The sequence below is a fragment of the Crocodylus porosus genome, unplaced genomic scaffold, assembly GCF_001723895.1.
Source record: "Crocodylus porosus isolate Cpor-Errol unplaced genomic scaffold, CroPor_comp1, whole genome shotgun sequence".
NCBI lineage: Eukaryota > Metazoa > Chordata > Crocodylia > Crocodylidae > Crocodylus > Crocodylus porosus.
In genome coordinates this window covers 27659106-27682603 of record NW_017728951.1, presented here as the reverse complement: position 1 = coordinate 27682603, position 23498 = coordinate 27659106, and the positions used below count along the sequence as shown (strand labels likewise).

The window sequence follows — 23498 nt, the reverse complement described above, 5'->3', positions numbered from 1 at the left end:
CATTTACAATGTTAAGAAAAACAAACCCATCAGGTCTAATCAGAGGTCGATGGCCAGAGATGCACAATTAAATACTTATCATTAAGTAATGCTCCAAACATGCCCAAATTAACATTACTTATACCACTTCCCTTCCATACCATCAAAATAGAATTTATGAGTTGTACTATAGATATTTTTATAGTATTATGCATTCTGTTCTTATTTTTAAAGTCTTTGTTCAAAAGCAGATGTCTTAATAGCTTTAATTTGCCCCAGATCTGAAGTAATGTTTCAGAGGAAATAACATATAGATTCAAATTCCTTATACAACCTACTGAGAACTACCATTACTATCTGTACCTTGTCCTTTATAATACACAGGTGGAATTTTCCCAAATCAGGAGCTACTTCAGGTCAGTTACATGATCTGGAGTAAAAACTGTGAACTTAACACAGTCAAAAAACTAAAACTAACCCACCAAAAACTGCCTATTTTACCTCAATATCTGGCCTGTCTTCAGGATTCTCTTCTTGCATTTGTTCCAGTAGAGTTTGAAGATCCTGGCCAAAATCTGATTCTGTCCCAGGCTCAATCACATACTCAATTGCTGCTTTCAGTGTTGTGCCCAAAGAATAGATATGTGCCTGCATGAAGTTTAAGTAATTTATTATCTTGCCAATTTACCACTAAGAAAAACAAATGAATGTTGATGACTCTTGTAAGTAACTTCTACCCTACCAGAAGTTGAAAATGAAAATACACTGTTATTTTTACAAAGTCCAAAAGCTGAACTTCAGCATTGCCTTGGTGAGTGTTCATCACAAACAAAAAGAAACATCAAGTTGCTCTACCTAAAGCCTTTGCTCTTACTCCCCAATAATTAATATTTCACATTACATGAGATAGATGTACACAAAATCTTTCTACCATCATGTATAGGAACACAGAAATATATGGCAACATTTTATAGCATTTCATTTAGAAGCAAAATCCATTTCTGACAAAGACCCTGTTCATAAGTGTACATCACACTTGGGGCAGAGATAGAGAAACAAACTGTATAGTATAGGATAAAGAAAAAAGAACCAAGCTTGTCTTAGAATACATTTAACTGTTTGCAAAAGTTATTTTACTGTTTTGTAGAAGATATTCCCAAACGTCTAGGAGTCTTACACCTCTCCCTTCCCCTCCCCACTTTTACTACAGCTTTGCTATTAAGAGGTAGAAATTTACAGCATTTTAAAAGACATGTTTTGTGAATCTTGGAGAAACCTAAGCAAGACATGCATATAATTTTTTATTAAAAAAATTTAATCCAGTGAAGCACGGGCAACTGGTGCCTCCTGAGTCAGGAGGGGCACTTGCCTCCCACTCCCAGAGGCCAGTCGGCAACCGAGGGGGGTGGGAGGGTCTCCCGTAGCCAATCGCACGGATGTGGAAGTGCCAGCATGGTCAGCCACTGGGGAACCCTCCCCACAGTCTTCTCTTAGCACCTCCACTCCCCAGGCAGTGCTCTCAGGCGGGGCACCAGTGCTCCCGTCTGCCCCCCTGCCCGTTGCCTAAGTGGGGAATGCTGCTGTCAGGGGTTACACATGCACCCTGCAGTGGAGGAAGGAACTGACATAGCACTTGTTCCTGTTCTACTTCACTCCACTAAACTGGATACCATAGACCAGGGCTTTTCAACCTTTTTAACAAGCGAACCCCTCCTGTCTCAAAGTTTCAACAAATGTACTCCTTTATATTAAAATTTTTTGAGGGGGAAGAGGGGGGGGCTGAGTGTATGTGCGCATCAGGGCCGGCTCATCCATGCCTGTGAAACCTGTGGCTGCAGGGGGCCCCACAGACAAGGGGCCCCATGCAGCTAGCATCCTCCCCAGCAGGGAAGTGAAAGCCTCAGTTTTAAACTCTGCACCCATTTTCAGTGCCAGGTTTAAAACTGTGGCTTTTACATTTGCTTCCCTGGCAGTTGGAAGCAGGGCCCCTCCTCCACCAATGGGGCTTGGGTCTAGCCTGAAGAGCCCCACCATGCCTGCAGGGGAGGGGGCTGAGCGAGCCCTGCCTCTCCTGCTACCTGCGGGGCTGAGTCCAGCCCAGCCCTCTGCATCTGCAGGACTGTTCAGGACAGCTAGGCAGCAGCTCCCTGCACACAAGTGTAACAGGTGCGGGGGGGGGGAGTGGAGGAGGGAGTCTGTGCGTGCGTGTGTTATAGCTTTTATTAGACAAACTAAATAGTTAGAAACATTTTTCTTAGCAAGCTTTTGGGCTTAAAAGCCCTTGGTCAGGCTGGGGAAGCATCTGTAGTCAATCTGTGCTCTTCCTAGTAATGAGGCCAGAGACTGGGTTGCAGCAAGAAAGGCAGTCAGTGGAGACATAAATTCAGGAACCAGTGGGTGAGAGACAGGCTGGGAGGGGGGACAGGGGATGAATGTAGCAGAGAAAAGTAGAGGGGTTCCTGGGGAGTCAGATGCCTGTTGGCCGCTTATAGTGTATCATAAATCTAATGTCTATGTTTAGTCCAGGGATGTACTTAGTAGTTGCGTATGCCGAGGTGCTCTTTGGAATGTAGATTAGGTAAAATTCCTTCCCTGGAAGTGTCAAATGGCAGGTGGGGAGGGGGAAAAAAAAAAAATCTTTCTTGTTGTTCTGAAACGAAATTTAAAATCCAAAATTGGCTAAAATTTGGCATTTTCCATGTTTCAGGAATGTACTTGGTAGACTTGTTAGTCTAAGATAAGAAGAAATACAAAAATGCAGAATTCAAAGTTCCAAAAAGATATCTTTTATTAAACAAACTGGGAAATCACAAGAAAAAGCTGCACCCAGAGGGACATCCATCTTCAGTTCCCTCTGTGCAAAAATGAAGTTTATTTCCTACCTATGGGGACTTTTTACCATCTCTACTTTTCTCAGAGCCTGATGAAGGGCCTTTGAGCCTGAAAGCTTGCAGAAAAGGACAATTTTCTTGTGATTTCCCACATGGTCTAATAAAGGTATCATTTTGGAATCAAGAGTTCTACGTTCTGGTATTTCTTTTATGTTTAGCCCATGATTTTTTGTATCCAGGAGGTTAATGAAGCAAAGCTCATAGGCTTGTTTGTGAAAAGTGTTTTGTGAATTTCCTTTGAGGATTAATACTGACAGGTTGGAGAGAGAGTGGTTTTCTTGTGAGAAATGTGCCCCCCACCAGTAATTGGGTATTCTTCTCTTTAATAGATTTGTGTGCATTCATTCTGGTGTGCAGTTGCTGTTTGGTCTCTCCTACTTATTTTACATTGGGGCATTTGGTACACTGGATGAGATATATAACTTTTCTGGAGGTGCAGGTGTAAGATCCAGGAATGCTGATGGCTCTGTTATGGGGTGTAGTAATTGTGGGAGTGGTGGAGATATGTTGGCAGGTTTTGCATTTCTTGTCATGGCATGGTCTGGATCCATTCGGTGTGTTTTGAGCCTTAGGAAGTTTGCTTCTGGTGACGAGGTTAGCGAGGTTCAGTGCTTGTCTGAAGGCTAGGATGGGTGGATCTGGGAAGATCCCTTTAAGAATTGGATCTTCTTTTAGCATGGGTTGCAGGTATTTGAGGATTTTGAAGATAGGTTCCAGGGAGGGATGATGTGTCATAACTAGTGGTGTGCAATTAGTGGGGTTTTCCTTCTGTACTGTAGTAATTCTTCACATGGCATCCAGGTGGTTCTTTCAAACATGCAATCTCTTTCACTGGAGAAGTGTCTGTGTTGTGTGAAAGCCTTTTTAATATTTGTGAGGTAGCAATCCCAGGTGTTCTCCTCAGTGCAAATTTGGTGGGATCCAAGGGCTTGGCTGTGTATCACAGGTTTCTTGGTTCACTTAGGGCGATTGCTGGTTCTATTCAGATATGTATGTTGGCCTGTGGGTTTCTTGTATAACGTGGTCTGTATTTTACCATTCTGGATGCTGATCATTGGGTCTAAAAAGGAGATGTTGGTGCTGGAATACTCAAGAGATAGTCGGATGGAGGGGTGACGATTGCTGAAATTCTGATGGAACTCAATCAGATATTGCAGGTTTTCAGTCCAAATGATGAAGATGTCATCGATAAATCTTAAGTATAGCAAAGGTTTGATGGTGCAGTTTGAGGAATTCTTCTTCCAGGTGGCTCATAAAAAGGTTGGCATACTGTGGGGCCATTTTGGTGCCATAGATAAGCCCATGGTCTGTAGGTAGTGTTGGTTATTAAAAGTGAAATTATTGTGTGTGAGGATGAAGCATATATAGTAATATAGTAGTAATTTCAGTAATATCTTTGGGTCTATACTCAGAGTTGTCATCTTACTCTTGTAGGTAGGTAAGAAAGGCTTGGATGCCATCCTGGTGTGGGATTTTAGTATATAAGCTGGTAACATCCACGGTGGCTACGAGGCTTTTCCTGGGAAGATGGTCTATGTTTTTAAGTTTTCACAGAAAGTCTGTAGTGTCTTGGACAAATCTCACACTTTTGGCAACAAGTGGTTTAAGGATGAATTCCATGAAACCCACTGACTCTCATCCACTGATTCTCTCACCCACTGACTCCTCAATTTACATTTTCATTGACTGGCTTGCATGCAGCCCAGCCTCTGGCTTCTTTACTATTCGTTCATTCCAGGAAGAGCACATACCAACTGCAGATACTTCCTCAGCCTGATCAAGGGTTTTTAAACCTGAACGCTTGCTAGAAAAATGTTTCCAACTATTTAGTTGGTCTAATAAAAAAAATATCAGATTTATCCAAAGAACCTTGTCTGCCATGTGTATGTGTACTTAGCGGGGGTTGGGAGCAGGGAGAAGTGGCGGGCATGTGCCCCCCAGCCTGGCAGGGTCCACCCAGCCTCCCCTGCTAGCACTAGGAGGGGAAGGGTCCCTTCCTCCCACAAAGCCCACCTCCCATGGGAGGAGGAGGCCTCCAATTCTGTGCTTTCCCAGGGCCCCAGCCCTGAGATTGGCCGCCCCTTTGTGCTCTAACTAAATCAAGCTTTCACTTGTACCTTAATCTGCCTCTGCACTCACCACCCTTCTCCCCACCCTGCCACCGATGCCTTCTTTGCATCAGGGGGCCCCCAAAATTGTGGGCCAGCCCTGGTGCACATGCACACCACCCCTGCCCACCCCCTCAGCAGGTAAGTCTGTGGGGGACTGGAAAGGGCTGTGGGGGTGGGCAGATTGAGGCCCCTATGGTGTGGGAGGAAGTGGGGCAGAGGCTGTGGTGAATGGGGCCCTGGCTGAGCCGGGTCGTGGGAGGGCTCCTGCCACTGCACACACCGCGGTGGAGGCCCAGTGGGTACGTGCCTTCCTGATCTGTGTGTAGGGCAGAGGCAGCTGCCCCTGCACACCAGGCTTTGTGTGCCACTGCAGCTGCCCCGGGAGCAGTGTAACATCATGTGCGTCCTGCTGCCAGGAGGGTAGAGGGCACAGGGCAGCAAAGCGACAGCAGGCACATGGCATCACACTGCTCCCAGGGCAGCTGCAGCTGCCTATGAGCTTTTTAAGTACCCCTAGGGGTACGCATACCCCTGGTTGACAGCCACTGGTATAGACTAATGTTAGTGCTAGTCAACATATTACAAGTAGTATTTTATTTAAGAACTGATAGCCTGGCAGGACCCCTGTCAAAACTGGGAAACAGACAGCAGTGGTAAAAGATTAAACATAAAAGAAGCTTGAGTAAATAAAAGTTGCTTGCATGAAGATGGAAGCAGACATTTTTTTTCTGAATACTTTCTGAAGTTTTCCAACATTCCTCTACCTTATTTCCAAAAAGAAGGAGCAAACTCATTGTAGCCTAACACAGATGCGATTGCCTACACTAAGAAGGACTATGACTATGAGTAAATGTTTGCAAGATCAAATCCTGAACAGGATTATTGGAAGGCAAACTAGTAAAACAAACTAGAAATATAATCCTCTGAAGCAGACAGAGAACCATAGGCCAGTAACTCTGCTGGAAGAATACAGCAACATATTTGTTATTCATATTTTAGAACTTTAAGCTGTAAAACATGGTTTTTTTCCCCACTGAATAAAGATCTTTTCTAAGAACCCAGAAGATAGTTTTATAACCAGTTTTGTAGACTGATTACAAACCTTTTAACAGTGCAAGGTATATATAAAGTTGTAAAACTTTTTATTTTACTTTGATATTGGATACTCCATTCCATTGGTTAAGAAAGATTTCACATTCCTTCCTGGAGAACAGAGCCAGGTTTGAAATAGACAACAAAAAACCCAATAAAAACAACAGAAAAAAATGTTATAACCATCCCCTTTTACTGCTATGTTTGGAACACACTACTTTTTGCCTACACTAAGCATTACACATTAGCAAGTTAAATATACACAAGTAGCAGCATGTAATTCTATGTCTGAATATGTCCTATAGAGTCTGTACCATTTATGTACAGACCATTTATACAATACACTGTACCATTTATGTTTCATAAAGTACGTTGTGAACTGCTTTCCACAAAGTTAGTGATTTTACAAGAAGAAATTATTAACCACAATCCTAAAATCTGGGGGAAGAAATCTATAGCATAGTAGTGTTACTTAGCTATTTTGATTTATTAAATTTAATCTAAGACACTAAAAAGTGTTACTTAAGCAGGATACAAGACACAAACAGGAGCAAGACATACCCTAGCTGATATATACATATGGGCAGGCTGTGCATCTGGAAGTGAGAGGAATAAGCAAGCAGTGAATTGAAAGGTAGACCTTTAAAATGACAAGAAAAGGCTCCCTTAGTTTCCCCAAGGATATATTTGCTACTTTAGGGATGAAGGTACAATCATTTTTAGGGGCTGCATGTGTTCGGTCTTTTTAAAAACAGAAACAGACTGACCAGCCACAAGTGAACCTGTTCATGTGTCCTTAGCCATAGAATACCAAACAAGAATTAGGCAGCTGTAACAAATACTTGCTTAAGAAAGACTTGATACAAGTGTCCTTAGTAAAAAATATTTCTGGAGAGAATTATCATATATTGCAACACATATTGGGAACCAATATCATACAGGAGTTCAGCTGCAGAGACAACTGACATTGCATTCATCTCATCTTTGACCTTGTGTCACCTCTACTCTGCCCATGGCACAAGACTCTGCGATTGGTTTAAGAACAACTAACTATTCCTGCCCCAAAAATGTTGTTCCATCTCCCTTTACCTTCCCACCTGAACAGAAATAAATTATAAAAAACTGCTCAGCCAGTGATTAAAGGGAGACAGTAAACAGGTTTAAACTAGTGGAGTGGCAACTTTAAGAGAGTACTTTGAAAGGATTTTAAAACAACCAAGAACCACTATACATGTGCATGTGTACACCTCCCACCTCCTTGCTTCTTGAAGAAAGTGCCTGACTCCCAGGAACCTCATTTTTACCCTTACAAGCATCAGCAATACCTGTTTTCCCTTGGTTTCAAAGAAAACTTACTGGGGTCCTCAGATGTTTTATTAAGAACTTTTACACTCAACTGAAAAGGTGGGCTTGGAGGATTTTCTTTATCTTAGGTTTCTTTCATCAGAAAGTTAGCAATGGAAAACGTTACATTTTAAAACTCTATGTAGTACTATTCATTTTATATACATTTGTATTATGTGCACTTTTACAGAATTACATGCATTATTTTTGCTTAAGTTTGTCATGTAAACAACTCTCTGGAGATTGGTGTGCTTAGTTTGCAGTTATAAATACTTTAGTGTCCATCCACAAGGTGGAGCTTTCCCAATGTTTATAAGAACCACTCTTAGAAAAGAAAAATACCTTTAGTTTGGTACAAAAACAGTGCCTCTAAGCTACTTTTTGGGATGTTACCAGCCTTAAGAGCTTCCACTGAAGATGCGTCTTAGCATCTGAAGGAAGAGTTTCACATCTAGCTACAGAAGTTGATTAATGAAGCATTGAAACAATTATAAACATAGGATAAAAACATGGTTTATTTCTTAGGCTATCTTCAGAAAAAGGAAGTGTAGACATTAAAAAGATATCTGACAGGATATACCAGTCTAGTATTACCCAAAATGAATAAAGGCATTAGCATTTAGTAAGCTCAGCACCTACCAGTGAGTTCTGTGAAGTCAGAGCATCTCAGTATGTATCAAGACAACTAAAATCTGTGCATTCACGCTGCTTGCAGACTTTAAAAAAAAAAACCACAAACAAAAACTATACTTTTCTTTAAACTCTGCGTGCTCCTGTGCTGAGGCCAGCATATGCCCAAAAGAGGCAGCACCTTAGCTGGACCCAGCTCACCCACCATCTGTATAGACCGGGCACTTTAGCGGGGCTTTTTTGGAACTTTTATCTCCTAGGTGATTGGCTCAGTTTTTAGATAAAAGCACCAAAAAGTCCCACTAAAGCACCTGATCTACATAAACTCTGCAGAGCTGGGTCAAAGTAATGCTCTGTTGCTTCCGGTAAAGCGTGGGGGTTTTTTTGTTTTTTTTTAAATGTATGCAAACAGCCTCAATGTCTTTTCATGATACAGTTTAACCTATGTTCAGTGGCACAAGGTAAAAAGAATAGTGCTTTTTGCAGAGAGACACTGTTATGACAAATAAGGGTATAAGATGTAATTAGGCATTATGGACTACCTGAACAGGGAGCATGCAGTATATTATCCAATGGACAACTTTAGAAGAATGCTTAAAAAGAAACTTTGTAGATTTGAATGACAGCACTATACTTCCGAGTAATATTTTAAATCTATCCACACCTACAGTTCACTTGGGAATGGATAAAGTATAGAATTCATTTTGAAGTTCAAATGAATTAAGCACTCCAAATTGAATTACTCTTTCTACATATTCACTACCAAAATGGATTAAGCTAAATCAACTCAAGACACTTTCACTCATGATGAGCAAGTCCGCACAGCGGTTTAAAATGTGGTTTACCTACGCCAGTTGGAATTCACACCTTAAAATTAATTGGGATTAGTCTTCCTGACTGAAAGCTACTATTAAATCCTGCCTTCAATCCTCTTCTCCAGATTAAATAAACCCAGTTCCCTCAGCCTCTTCTCAAATAATGTTCCCCAGCCCTCTAACTATTTTTGTTAGCCTCTGCTGGACTCTTTCCAATTTGTCCACATCCTTTCTGGCCAAAAACTGGAAACAGTACTCCAGATATAGCTTCACCAGTGCCAAATAGACGGGAATAATTACTTCCCTTGATCAGCTCCCCGCTATGCAGTTAGCTTTTTTTGCAACAAGGACACACTGTTTCTTCATATTCATCTTATTGGCTACTGTAACCCACATGTCCTTTTCTGCTGAGCTGCCGTTTACCAAAGTCAGTCCACAGTTGCTACTGGTGCATGGGTTTGTTCTGTCCTAAGTGCAGAATTCTGCACTAGTCTTTACTGACATTTCTTTTGGTCCGGTCATCCAATTTGTCTCTCTGAATCCTAGCCCTACCATCCAGCATATCTACTACTCCCCTCAGATTGGTGTCATCTGCAGACTAGCTGAGAGTGCACTCTACCCCATCTTTTATGTCACTGACAAAGGTATTGAACAAAAGCAGGCCCAGGACTGACCCTGAGACACTCCACTTGATGCCAGGTGCCAACTGCCAACTAAACATTGAGCCACTGAACCCTTTGAACCTGACAATCCAGCCAACCTGTACTTCCTTAGCTGGCTTGCGAGAATGTTGTGGGAGATCATATCAAAAGCCTTGCTAAAAACAAAGTACATCACATCCAATGCTTTCCCTGCATCCACAAAGCCAGTCATCTCATCACAGAAGGTAATCAGGTTAGTCAGACATAACTTGCCCTTGGTGAATCTATACTGACTATTCCTAATCACCTTCTTCTCCTCCAAGGGCATTTTTACACATGCAAGCATTGCAGCACCAAGCACTTTGGTAAACACCAAGTGCTGCATTGCTTGCAGTTGTGCAAGTGGTGAAATGCATGTCATTGCTGATAAAACGGCAGCATGCTTTTGAACTAAAACACATAGAAGGTGTTTTAGTTTAAAAGTGCACTGCTGCCATTTTCTTCACTCTGACATGCATTTTGCTGCTAATACAACTGCATGCAGCACAGCAAAGTGCGCATCAGCTCCCGTGAGGAACAGACTCAATGAATCAAGTCTGCTCCAAAGCAGCGGATCTCTGGTGCATCATGGTTCAAAAAGTATGTGTATAAATGCTCCAAGTGCTTAGAAATTCATTTCTTAAGGATCTGCTCTGTGATTTTTCCAAGGACTGAAGTGAAACTAACTGGTATGTAGTTACCTGAATCCTCCTCCTTCCCTTTCTTAAAGATGGGCATGATATTTGCCCTTTTCCAATCATCTAGGACCTCTCCCGATAGCCATGAGTTTTCAAAGATAATGACCAGCGGCTCTGTAATCACATCAGCCAACACCCACAGAACCCTTGGGTGCATCATGTCCGACTTTATGGACGTGTACACATCCAGCTTTTCTAAATCTTTCACCGCCGTTGGCTGCTCACCTTCTCCCCAAACTGTGCTTCCAGGTGCAGTAGTCCGGGAGCTGACCTTGCCTGTGGAGACTGAGGGAAAAAAAAGGCACTGAGTACTTCAGCCATTTCTGCATTGCTTGTCACTAGGTTGCCTCCCCCATTCAATAAAGGACCCATACTTTCCGTGATCTTCCTCTTGCAGCTGACATACTTGTAGAAACCCTTCATGTCTCTTGCTAGCTGCAACTCCAATTGCACTTTGGCCTTCTTGATTTCGTTCCTGCATGCCAAAGCAACACTCTTATACTCCTCCCTAGTCATTTGTCCAAGTTCCCACTTCTCGAAAGCTTTCTTTTTGTGTTTTAGCTCATTTAAGAGTTCCCTGCTAAGTCAAGTGGTCTTCTGTCATACTTGCTGATCTTCCTGTGCATCAGGATGATTCATTCCTGTGCCCTCAGTAAGGTTTCTCTAAAAGTATAGTCACGTCTCCTGGACTCCTTTCCCCCTAAGACTGGCCTTGCAAGGGATCCTACCCATCAGTTCCCTGACTGTAAAAGTCTGCTTTTCTGAAGTTTAGGGTCTATACCCTGCTGCCTGCCTGCCTGCAGGATTCTGAACTCAATCATCTTGTGGTCACTGCTGCCCAAGTTGCCATCCATTTCTACATTCTTCACAAATTCTTCCTCATTTGCAAGCACCAGAACAGGAACAGTACAGCCTCTAGTTAGCCACTTCAGCACTTGCACCAGAAAGCTCTGAGCAACCATATAGCTCTTTTACGCAAAGTGCAACTCCTCCTCCTCTTCTCTGCTGCCTGTACTTCCTGAACGCTTTCTACCCATCCATGACTACTCCAGTCATGTGAGCTATCCCACCAAGTCTCTGTTATTCCAATCACAATCACAGTTCCATAACTGTGCAAAGACTTCCTGTTCTTCCTGCTTGTTTCTCAGGCTCTGTGCATGCATGTACAGACATCTGAGGTCACTAGCTGATTGCCTCAGTTTCACAAGAATGATAAGGCCTCCCCTGTTGCCCCCTCTCACATGTGCTTCCTCCAAGTCACCTGCTTCCCCACTTATCTCAGGGCTTTGATTTTCATTTCCCAGTGAATCTAGTTTAAAGCCCTCTTCACTGGGTTAGCAAACCTGTCCCATGAAGATGCTCTTCCTTCTCCATCAGGTGGATTCCATTTCTTCCTAGCAATCCTTCTTCTTGGCATAACATCCCATGGTTCAAGAAGCTAGAGCCCTGCTGGTGATGCCATCTGTGCAGTCACACACTGAACTGCAGTATGCATCTGCTCCTGCCTGGGCCCTTCTCCTTCATCCTTCTGATCAAGGGGAGCTTCACATAGCCCTTGTCCCCTTCACTCTTGCACCCAAAACCCTATAGTCACTTTTGACTTAATTTTCCTCCTTGGTAGTATCATTGGTACCCACATGGATAAGCAGCATGGGGTAGCAGTCAGAAGGCCAGATGAGTCTCGGTAATTCTTCCATGACATCTTGGATCCAGACTCTGGGCAAGCAGCAGACCTCTCAAGAGAAGAGATCAGGCCAGCAGAAGGATGCCTCTGTCCCCTACAAAAGGGAGTAGCCAAGCACTACACCCCGTCGCTTCATCTGGGTGGCAGTGGTCTTGATCCTCCCAACCTTGGAGAGGCCTGGCCTGGCCTCTTCCACTGATGGAACGTGCTCTTCCTTCTCTATTGTTGGGCTCCATATCTGTTCTCTAGGAAAAAGGGCTGCAGGTGAGAAGGAAGCTTCTACTTGCTGCCAGAAGGCACAAGCTTCCAGTTTCCACCTTCCTGGGAGTCCACATTCTCTTCCTTTTCCAGCTCTGCCTCTGGCAGTTGTCCTTCTGCAGTCCTAGAGGTCTCCTTCAGCATAGAATTAATGAACTCATGATGGTTGAGGATGCTCTGAAGCCACACCCCCCTCCTGTAGCTTTCTTACCTGCTCCCTGAGAGACACCACCAGGAGGCACCACTCACATCACAGGAACCTCTACCTGTCTGTCACTAGAAGAAACCTGTAAGCTGCAGTTCCCATAGAACCAAACCAAAACCTGGGTGGAAGCCTCGACAGGGAGCAGGCCTACCTGGACAGACACCGTACAGATGTAAGTACAGGAAGAGCTGGCAATGGCAGCGGCTCTAGTATTGCAACACCCTCCAGGAATCTCTCTGGGTTTCTTAAATCCACAGCCTACCTCTTACTGCCCTTCTGTCCAAGCAGACTTTCCCTAGCAAATTCCTCGATAACAGGGGTTCTCAAAGATTTTATGCCGCAGTCCAGCAAACCACGGCCTCTCCATCTGATTCTGGGGAGCCGCAGTTTGCCGGTCCATGACCACTTTCGGTCTGGCAGACGACCCACTGCAGCCTGGCACTGGGCCACAGTCCGGGGATTAAGAACCCCTGCTCTTTAAGCTAGCTTGTACACTGCTTCTCAGTCCCAAAAGGTTCCCTTTTCCCTGAAAACCTGCTTCCTCTCATCAAGCTTACAGTGAAAGAAGGTGAGAGAGAGTTTCCAGGCAAACTCCCTAGTGAGCTCCCCATTCACTCTGGATTAGCATTAATTCATCCCTGAAAGACATTTTAGCTATTAAAGGAAGGCCCCAAAAAAACTCACCCTTAAGAGGAAATTAGTGGCTATAACATCAGATTCACACAAGTTAAAGATGGGAAAGACCTTGCTTGTCACTATTACTTTTTGCATCTTGCCTTAAATCCATAGGTAAACCCTTTGAGGCAGGGACAACTGTGTCTGTACTACATCTAACATGATAGGGCTTCCAGCTGTGACTGTGACATGATGCACCACTGAAATACAAATAGAGCGAGACTAGAGTAGCAGGGAAACTGATGACTTAAAAATGTCCAATATACAAAACATTGTTTGCACTGAAATTAGACCCAGACCCAAAGGAGTTTCCATACATTAGTGCAGGAATGTCCTCATATGGTCCATGAGGAGCTCATTTGCAGCCATCCTGGCTCCTGCCTAGGTATCACTCCCCATACTGTGCTAGAGTTTGCTGCCATTGGGGTCTCTGGCCTCCCCCTCCCTCCTCCAGCTGCTGCTGCCTCCACGGTGGGAAGCCTAAGGTGCTTGAGCAATATAGCACTGCAGGAAGGGGCACCCCAGTGAAACAGCTTGGTGGTGGGATGCCATAGTGGAAGACCCATGCAGTGTGCAGCCCCTGGCCACTCTGAAGTTGGACAGCTCCACATTAGTGCAATAAGAACAATCTGAGGACACAAAGGAAAACACCCCTTGCCCTAAAAACGGATAGCTTTCTTGAATCTCTCAGAAATCACACTTGGGCAATGTGAAGCTACTTACAGAGAAAATCCAACATGACAGATGAAATCTTGGCTAAATTCAAGCTTCATCCTGCCTTGAGAATACAGGGATTTTGAGCTGAATATTAACCCAGAAGTAAGTTTTTACCTTCTTAAAAAGCTTTTCCTCAAAGGGATTTGGATATATTCAGAATTTAACATTAGTTTTCTGGAAATATTCTTTTTGCCTTATGTCAGCATCAGCTGCATTGAAGACGGTGTCCCTATAACAGCCCTTCCTCAAGCATATTGAGATGTATTGATGGACTCTTCGAAAAATTGTGACAAGTTCCCTTCCATGAGAAATAAGGCTTTCAGTGGTGGGAAGCTTGGTCCAACACTCGTCGATCACTGTCAGGTAATTAGTTTAGGTACACCACACAAACTACTCCCACCCCCAGCCAACCACAACTAAGAAACATAGATGGCTCATTTATCTTGATCTCCCATACCTCTATACTCTTCATCCAAATCTCATTGCCACATTGAAACCAGTATTATTTTAACATCCTGTTTAGTTCCTTATCAATGTACTTTGGTTTTACAGTAGATAAAAGGAAGGTAAAAAGATCTACCTTGACCCAAAGAATTTCTAAGAAAATACATAAACACAGGAAAAATGAGGAAAACCAGAATTAGAGATGGTTTTACACTTACAATTTAGTTTTGAAAATAAATTTCTAGTAATATTATGAAAAATGAAATGATTGAAAATACTATGACACTACCAACCTATTCTCTTTCTTTTCCCATTACATCTCAGGAATATTTTGCCCCTGTGCAGAAAAGGAAAGATGGGATAAGAGACTTTGTAGGATCCACAGAGATCATTCCAGCAGGAATTCACAGGGATCTATTCTCAGCCAAAAAGAGATTTTGAACATTTTCAGTGCTCTGCACAAAAGCTGATCAACTTCAGGGTAGAACCGAGCACCACTTCCCTTGGAAGTTGGTTCCAGATCCTAGCCACCCTGACAGTGAAGTAGCACCTCCTGATAAATAGCCTGAATCTACTCTCAGTCAACTTGTGGCCGTTACTCCTTGTTACTCCCGGAAGTGCTTGGGGGAACAGGGACTCTCCCAATGCCTGCTGGTTCCCCTTGGCCAGTTTGCAGTTGGCCACCAGATCCCTGCTCAGCCTTCTCTTGTGAAGGCTGAACAGATTCAGGTTCTGTAGCCTCCGCTCATTGGGCCTGCCCCCTGACCATGCAAGTGGCCCTCCTCTGGACCCTCTCCATGTTGTCCACATCCCTCTTGAAGTGCGGCGCCCAGAACTGGATGCTGTACTCCAACTGCGGCCTGACCAGTCTCACATAGAGGGGGAGGATCACCTCCTGGGACCTGCCTGAGATGCATCTGTAGATGCATGACAAGGTGCAGTTAGCCTTCCTGACCACATCCCCACACTGTCAGCCTATGTTCATTTTGGAATCAATAATGACGCCAAAATCCTTTTCTGCCTCTGTGCTGATGAGAAGAGAGTTCCCCAGCCTGTAGGTATGCTGCTGGTTCTTCCTCCCCAGGGGCAGTACCTTGCACTTGTCCGTATTGAAACCCATCCTGTTCTCATCCGCCCACCCCTGTAACCTATCCAGATCTAGTTGTATCCTGTCCCTCCCTTTTAGTGTGCTCACTTCTCCCCACATCTTAGTGTCATCCGCAAATTTGAACAAGGTGCTTTTCATCCCCTCGTCCAAGTCACAGATAAAGATACTGAACAGTGCAGGCCCAAGGACTGAGCCCTGGGGGACCCCACTGCCCACACCCCTCCAAGCTGAAAAAGACCTGTCCACCACCACTCTTTGGGTGCGGCCCTCCAGCCAGTTTGTGACCCATTTGATTGTGTAGGCATCAATGCCACAGTCACTTAATTTCTTAATGAGAATGGAGTAAAAGAGTGTCGAAGGCCTTCCTAAAGTCCAGGAAGACTACATCCACCGCGACACCTGCATCCAAGGATTTTGTGACCTGCATAAATTGACTTATACAAAACACCTGTTTACAGAACACAATTGAAATAAGCTTTATAATACAGCCAAAAGCAAGACCGTGCATCTAGGAACAAAGAATGAAATAAATAAATATAGATTAGTGGACTGGATTACAAAGAACATCAGCTGTAACAAGAACTTGGAAAATCATTACGGATAACCAAATGAACCGACTCTCCGAACATAAGACTAACAGTACTTAACAACTAGAAGGAGGATTTGAGATCTGAAACAGTTTTTATGACATGAGAATTAAGGACCTCAATCTAACTTAGCTTACTCGGGAAAAGTTTGGAGGCAATAGTTATGGCAAGTAAGATTAAGTTTTTGATATTAAAGGGCTGTTTAACAGACAAAAAGCATAACAAGAGCCATACACTTCACGCTTAAGTTAGAAAAATTCAAAATGGGAAAAAAGCAAAGTTTTAAGTTCATAGGGCTTGGAACTATTGAAAAACCTTATCAAAGATATGACAGATTTTCCTTCCTGTGAAGCCTTTATTTATACCATAACTGAATGCATCTTTTAGTGATATCCTTTAATTCTACCAGAAGTTATTGGGCTCAATGCAAGAGTTAACTGAGTGAAACATTACATCCTGTTTTTTTCCAGGAAGTATGACCAGAGGATAATAGTGGCCCCTTCTTGTCTTACATTCTATGAATCAAAGTGCAAGAGAGGAAGCTATGAAAGTTACAGTATCTACAGAGTATGACAAAGGCTCTGCTGTATTACTTTAAAGCCACTCTTATGTGCAGACTTTAGGAAACAAATTAAGGAAAAGCCAATGGAAAAACTTCAAATAATAGCTGTATATTTATTTAGCATGTATATTCAAGTGTTATAGATACAAATACATTATTTACACATAACATCAAGACTGTGTTGGAGTTTCAAATTTGAAGTCCAGACCATACTGAAATTAATACATATGATATAAGATTTCTGGCAAGAAATAAGTAATAAGATTAAATTGAAATAGTCAATCTTTTTGTTGCAACATTTTAATCAACCTTATTTTGGCATTCTCTGGTTTCACTGTTTATTGAGATTGCTTTGCTTTTATACAAATATCCATCCTTTCATGATGCAAAGTGTTTAATCCCAAGAGCTAGGCCTGAACATTTTATAACTCAGTGACTACTAAACAAATTCAAATTAATGCCTGAAAATAAGGGACTGCATGAAGACAAATATTTGCTGTAAACAAACATTGCTGTTTTCAGTTTGTTGGACTGATAAAAATAGGACATTTATACAAGCTGACATCAATCTGTAATGAAATCTAAGAAACTATACATTTCCTCCATGTTGTGGGCTATGTAAGATTTTCAAAATTTCTAGAAGAAAACTGAAAAACCTGATCATGCTTAGAAAAAGCAAATGCTTTAGAACAGAAACAACAAATTAATTGCCTCATCTGATCTAGGTAACTAAAGTTTAATAATTTCACTGTTTCCCTTATATCTAGTTACCTAATAACTTGTCTATAGAAACAGAAGTGTCTCAACATTACTCTCCTCTAACCTCAAAAGCACACTTCCAGAGTTACAAAGTAACCCTTTATTCTTAATCCAGTTCCACTGTAATTGGCATACATGCACATGGGCACACACAGATGAACACAGCTGGTCACATACCATTCTCAGCTGTACTAAAATAAAACAGTGTAATTGCATTCTTTTTGGCCAAGTACAGTCAAAAAGGTTGAACTGATTCAATTTTTGCATTTCTCTAAACTGCTTAGATTGAACCAATAAGCTAGTAAATTAACGTTCACTTTTCAAACAGGAAAGGCAGGCAGACCCCTGCAGTGGACCATACCAATAGCCAGGTGGCACTAGAGCGTGCCTGCTGGCCACTGCAGGGGGTGGCGAGCCCTCCAATTCCCCAAGCTACTCCCCCAACTTGGAACCCCAAGCTACTCCCCCAACCCCTCTGGTGTTGCACTGGACCCCAGCACAGAGCAGCCAGGGAAGGGGAACTTCAAACTGGGGGTTTTATTCTGCCCTCCTCACCAATGGGCTAGTCTCCCAGCCAACCCCCTTCTCAGCTTCCTGGCCCGCTGAGGCAGCCGGGGGAGGGAAGCCTGCACCTGGGCTTGGTTCCAACCCCAGAGCCAGGAGCCAGGCCCCCTCTGCAGCCCAGGACTGGTTGAGGGAGTGGGGGGAAGGGAAGTCTGTAGCAGGGGGCGTGGCTCTGCCTCAAAGCAGGGAGCTGGGCTGGAGTCCCCTGGCCACACCCCCTTCCCAGCCTTCAGCTGGGCCTTGGCTCCACTCCCAGAGCTGGGAGCCAGGAGACACACCCACTCCTCAGCCTCAGGCAGGGGGAGCCTGTGACAGGGCTTGGCTCTACATCCCAGAACTGGGAACAGGGCCGGAGGGGTGGAGAAGCAGGGGGCTTGGCTCTTCCCCCCAGAACCAGAAGCTGGGAGCCATGACCCCTACTCAGCCTCTTGGCTGGCTGAGGACAGGGGAGGGGAGAAGACCACACTAGGGCTTGGCTCTTCCACCAGGACTGGGAGCCACATTCCTTCTCAGAATCCAGGTCAGCTGAGGGGAGGGGGATGGAGAAGCCGGAGGCGGGGCGGGGGGGCTTGGCTCCACCCCACAGTGCCATGCCTCCTCCCAGCTAGCATGGAGACTGAGAAGGGGACGTGGCTAGGAGACTCCCAGCTCCAGGGGTGGGGTCAAGCCCCAGTGCAGACTTCTCTCTTCCCAGCCAGCTGGGAGGCTGAGAAGGGGCAGAGGCTCTTGGCTCTGCAGGCAGAGCCAAAGCCAAGAGATGCTGGGAGGAGAGAAAAGCCTATACCGGGGTTTGGATCTGACCTGAGAGCCAGGAGCCAAGCTGCCTTCTCAGCCTGTTTGCCCTGGGGACAGAGCCAAGCCCTGGTGCAGGCTTCTTTCTTCTCCTTGCAAACCCAAGACTGAGAAAGGGGTGTGGCTCCTGGCTCCATGGGCAGAGCTAAGCCCTGGCACAGGCTTCTCTTGACCCTCTCTCAGCCCACCAGGAGGCTGAGGAGGGGCCATGACTCCTGACTCCCAGCTCTGGGGGCAGAGCCAAGCCCTAGTAGAAACTCCTCTCCCCAGCAAGGCTGGAGACTGAGAAGGGAGCATGGCACCCAGCACCAGGTTCTGGGGCGCAGAGTCAAGCCCCTGCTGCAGGCTCCCCCCTGCTTCCCCAGGCCAGCAGTACCAGGCTGGGGTCCAGTTCCCTCCCCACCTACCAGCAGCACCTGGCTGGAGGTCTTGTTCCCAGCCAGAGGGGTGGGTTCTCCCCACTTCCAAGCCCTCTCCTCAGGCATGGAAAGAGTGATAGTGCTCCAGCGAGGGAGCTGAGGGGCAGGACAGACCCTGCTTGCTGAAACAGATAGCACAGCCCAGGGTTGCAAAGCATCCTTGGATGCTGCAGGACTGTGAGTTAACTAGAACCAGGAGGGGATCTGGTACAGAAGTTCCATCAATCTATTTTATAGTTTCATAGTAGCTAGGGTCAGGAGGGACCTGAACAGATCATCTAGCCTGACCCCTGAATGAATGCTGGGTTCACAAGACCCCAGACAGGTGATCATCCAACCTCCTCTTGAATTTGCCCAAGGTAGGGGTGAGGACCACTTCCCTGGGAAGTTAGTTCCAGATTTTGGCCACCCTAACTGTAAAATATTGCCTTCTGATCTCTAACCTAAACCTATTCTCCATCAGCTTATTACCATTGTTCTTTGTCACCCCATGTGGTGCTGGGGAGAAAAGGGCTCTACCTATTTGCTGTTGTTCTCCCCTGATGAGTTTGTAGGCAGCCATCAGGTCCCCCCCCATCAGCCTCCTCTTGCCAAGGCTGAACAGGTTCAGGTCCCTCAGTCTCTCCTCGTAGGGCCTGTCCTGCTGCCCTCTCACCAAATGGATGGCCCTCCTCTGAATCCTCTCCAGGCTGGCAAACATCCCTTCTGAAGTGCGATGCCCAGTACTGGATGCAATACTCCAGCTGTGGCCTGATCAAAGACGCATAAGGGGGAGAGTTGACCTAAATCAATTAAGTCTGATACTACATTCAACCAGGTTTATCTTAAACCAGTTTCAGCCATTTTGAAAGTGGTTTAAGTACACTGAACTTCTGTTCTGTTACAGGTTTAAACTAGTTTCTGATCACTTAAACTGGTTTATATGTAATTTCTGCCCCTAGGCTTTAGGATTAATACCACTACAAGATATCAATATAAAAGACTCAATACTGTGAAAACCACAGCATACTTTCTTGCTAGTGAATCCTTCAGCAAACTGAAAGTAGTGAATCCTTCAGCCAGGGGCCCATGAATGCCGCATGCTCCCAGAGGCTGGTGGGGCACGGCGACCGCCCGCAGGTGGCTGCAGTGGTGTCAGCAGCAGGGGCATGGCAGCAGGGAGCTCAGCAGTCCTTTTTGCAGGAGGTGCACTGCCAAGCTCAGGGGGCTGCACATGCATCTATGTACACCCCCTATGCATCACCAATGGTGGGTCCGTTATATTTTTTTAAGGCTTTGGTTCATTATGAGACCCAATGTATTATCCACATAATATAATTACTTTGAAACGTTATATTACACATTTTTTTGTATTAAATCTAATGCTTTAGATTTTTAGCATCTTTATTTGTTCATACAAATCATCTAGCACAACCAGAAAAAAAGACGCATTTTACTTATTGAATTACTTAGATGAACTTTAGGACGATTTTGTGTGCATGTGTGAGCACATTTTCTTATTCCAGTTATCATTTACATTTAATATATTTGCAAAAAAGCCAAAGAATTTAAACAGCTATTTAGTCCCAAGTATATTCCTTACCCAGGAGAAAATGGAATTATAGTTTAGGTACAATCATATAATCCACTTGTGGTTGAAGTTTACATTCTTACTAAATCTCACTATTCAAATTGCCTTTTCATTGGGTTAATATCTAAATGAAAGCCTGCAAGTCTTGACATGTTCTGTGAACTGTCAAGTGAGCAATTTACATTGAAAACATTAATGACTCTTTGTATACATGAGATTCTTAAGATAGAGCTGGAACAAAATAAGGAAAGATGAAGTAAATTTGTTTAACTGACAAGTTACAAAATACATATTCTCTAGATTATTTCTGCATTACATAGTGCCTAGCATGATATCAAGGCACATAATACTATTGTTTTAAATTTCCCTTAAACTAAAAGCCCCTCCATCACTGAATCGTGTTTACCATTTCCTGTTGTTTTGCTAAAGATGAAGCTACTTTTGCAATGTACTCAGTTTTCAATATTCATACTTGTCCTAAAGTATTCTTTTCTAAAGATTTCTTTCAGTTCAGAAACCTTTCATCTCAAAGCTGTGTGACAGAAAAATCTAAATAAATCAGGGTGCATGGAAGAGTGAGCCTAGTGCAGTAGGAAGCCTTACAGGCTAAGTAAAGACACTCAAAAAGCCTGACACTGAATTGATTCAATCTTCACAGGCTAGTCTAAACTGCATAGATTGAACCCATAAGCAAGTGAGCAGACATTTACTAGGCCTGTGTATTCACTTCAGATTTGGATTCAGCTAATTTGGGGGGGGCAATGATTTGATTTGGTGATACGAATCACTGTCCCGAATTGATTCAGCCAAATCTGATTCAGAAATTCGGCTACTGCCAAATCAGGAGAACCTCTGAATCACACAGGCCGTATCCCCCACCTGCTCTCAATCGCTACCACGCCTGGCCCCAGATCCCAGCTCTTTGAAAAAAAGTGTCCACTCCCCGGCAATCCCCATGTGCCCCCCACCACATGGAGGGGCTCTGCCACAAGCTCTCCAACCCCCGCCCACATTCCCAGGCCCGCCCCCACCCAATGGATGCCCCGCCTGTCCCAGCCCTTTAAAAAAAACCCACAAACCAAAAAACACTGAACTCACTGGCTCCTGCCTGGCTGGCGGGAGGGGGGGGGCAGCCACATGCCTGCAGTGGCTCAGGCCAGAAGCTGGCATGCCTTCATGCTTAGCTGGAGCAGACAGCTTAGGTCAAGGCTAGCCCATCCACCCTGTAAGGGAGAGGTTTTTAGAAGAGATGCAAAGCATCCTGGAGGACTGAGTTTACTTGAATCTGGAGGGAATCTGGGACAGGCGTTCAATAAACTGATTTAACTAAATCAGTTAAGTCCAATACGACATCCATCCAGGTTTATCTTAGCTTGAAAGTGGTTTATGTGCATTGAACTTCTGTTGCATTACTGATTTCAACTGGCTTCTGATCACTTATACTGTTTTACGTGCAATTTCTGTCCCTAGCCATAAAGGATGACAAAGTGGTATCGGTGAGTAACAGCTAGAAACATTTCAGTGTCTCAACTTATTTTCAAAAATACCCAATTCAGGTTTCTATGTGGAATGCATAAGATAATAGACATTTCTGTTTTGATTTAAAACCTGGGCCAGTTCATAAAATATTTTCTTATTAAACAGACCCAGTTACACAAGTGCTGATAGTAGCAAGGGAGGGTCCCAGACTGCGTGACCAAAAAAAGCAGGGAGCTACATTTAGATTTCAAAGCAGAACCTGTAAGGAGCAAGAGACTGGAATACCTGAGAAAAACAGACACCGAATGCATGCAAGTCGTGGGGGGTAGCAATATGTGAGGGATGTAAAAAGCACACTATGGTCAAGGGGGAGAAGGAGGTGCAGATTCAGCTATAAAAACCCAGGCAAAGATGAGGCCTGTGGGATCTCCTTCTCATCACGTAAGATGACCTGCAGATCCCAAAAAGGACTTTCTGAATACGTGACTGTAAGAAGGCACTCTGCCTTCAGGATTATATAAGTCCTCTGCAAGGCTTTCTGTTGTCTTTTTGGCTTATTATGCTGCATTTTAAGTTAGGATAACTTGTGTGCATTATCACCGTCTTACTGGGCTGTGTCTTATCACAGGCTAACAGTTCTTCTGCTGTTGTTTGTCATGTGCTTGAAGCTGCAAATTACTGTGCTAAATAAATGTTCATTCGGGCTTGAACAAACTTTAGATAAAGTGCCCCTACTGCCATTTTGAAGTGCAGGGATGCTAATACAAGAGACACTCCGGGCATTTTAATTAGAGTGGCTTCTTGGAGCTGCTCTAATTAAAGTGTGTGTCCATTCGTCCCCTGCCAGAACACGTGTATTTCCCCTGGCTTCCTTAAAATCTTCGCTCCTGCTGAAGGCACACTAGGATCAAAGTAACTACTCCACCCAGGATTTAGTTTTTTTTTAAAAAAAGAGCTTTTGGCTACTCACTTAGGTCATCTGCAGAAAATATCCTTTACTCTAGATACTTCAAAGTCACTCACACAAATCTCAGCCCACAAGAGACACTCTTTCACACTAGCTCAAATCAGGGAGGCAGCCAGTCCTTTCATTACCACAAGGTAACTTCTCCCATATTCCAGAGAGACAATACTTTAAATAGGGAACATTTTTTTCACTTGCAGCACTACTTATCCAGAAATCCTGTATATTCAGCTGTGGGAGTGTTATCATACCCATTTTACAGAGTGAGGAAATGAGGCAGAGGGTTTAAGGCAACAATTGTATTAAACTAAAAGATACATTAAAGTAAGATTTATCCTGCTTCCAAAAAAGGAATGGCATGATGCATGTGATCTACATGCTTGGCTGAGGTTTTGTTTCTTAGCAATGAGTGCCAGAAGTTTTAACTTTTTTTTACAATCAGAGCCAGAGCCAGATTCAAAGATTCACTGT

At 44.1% G+C, this 23498-nt stretch overlaps 1 protein-coding gene across 2 annotated transcripts in view; it reads right to left on the bottom strand.

The window, feature by feature from the left end:
- KNDC1 (kinase non-catalytic C-lobe domain containing 1) overlaps positions 1–23498 on the bottom strand; it is a 140999-nt gene that overhangs the window by 76834 nt on the left and 40667 nt on the right. For both annotated transcript variants that reach the window (XR_002104864.1, XM_019556060.1), the window contains exon 4: positions 481–627. Coding sequence is in view for 1 of the 2 variants with exons in the window: in XM_019556060.1 (XP_019411605.1) it covers positions 481–627 (147 nt within the window). In the remaining variant the exon portion in view is untranslated. The remainder of the gene's footprint in view (positions 1–480; positions 628–23498) is intronic.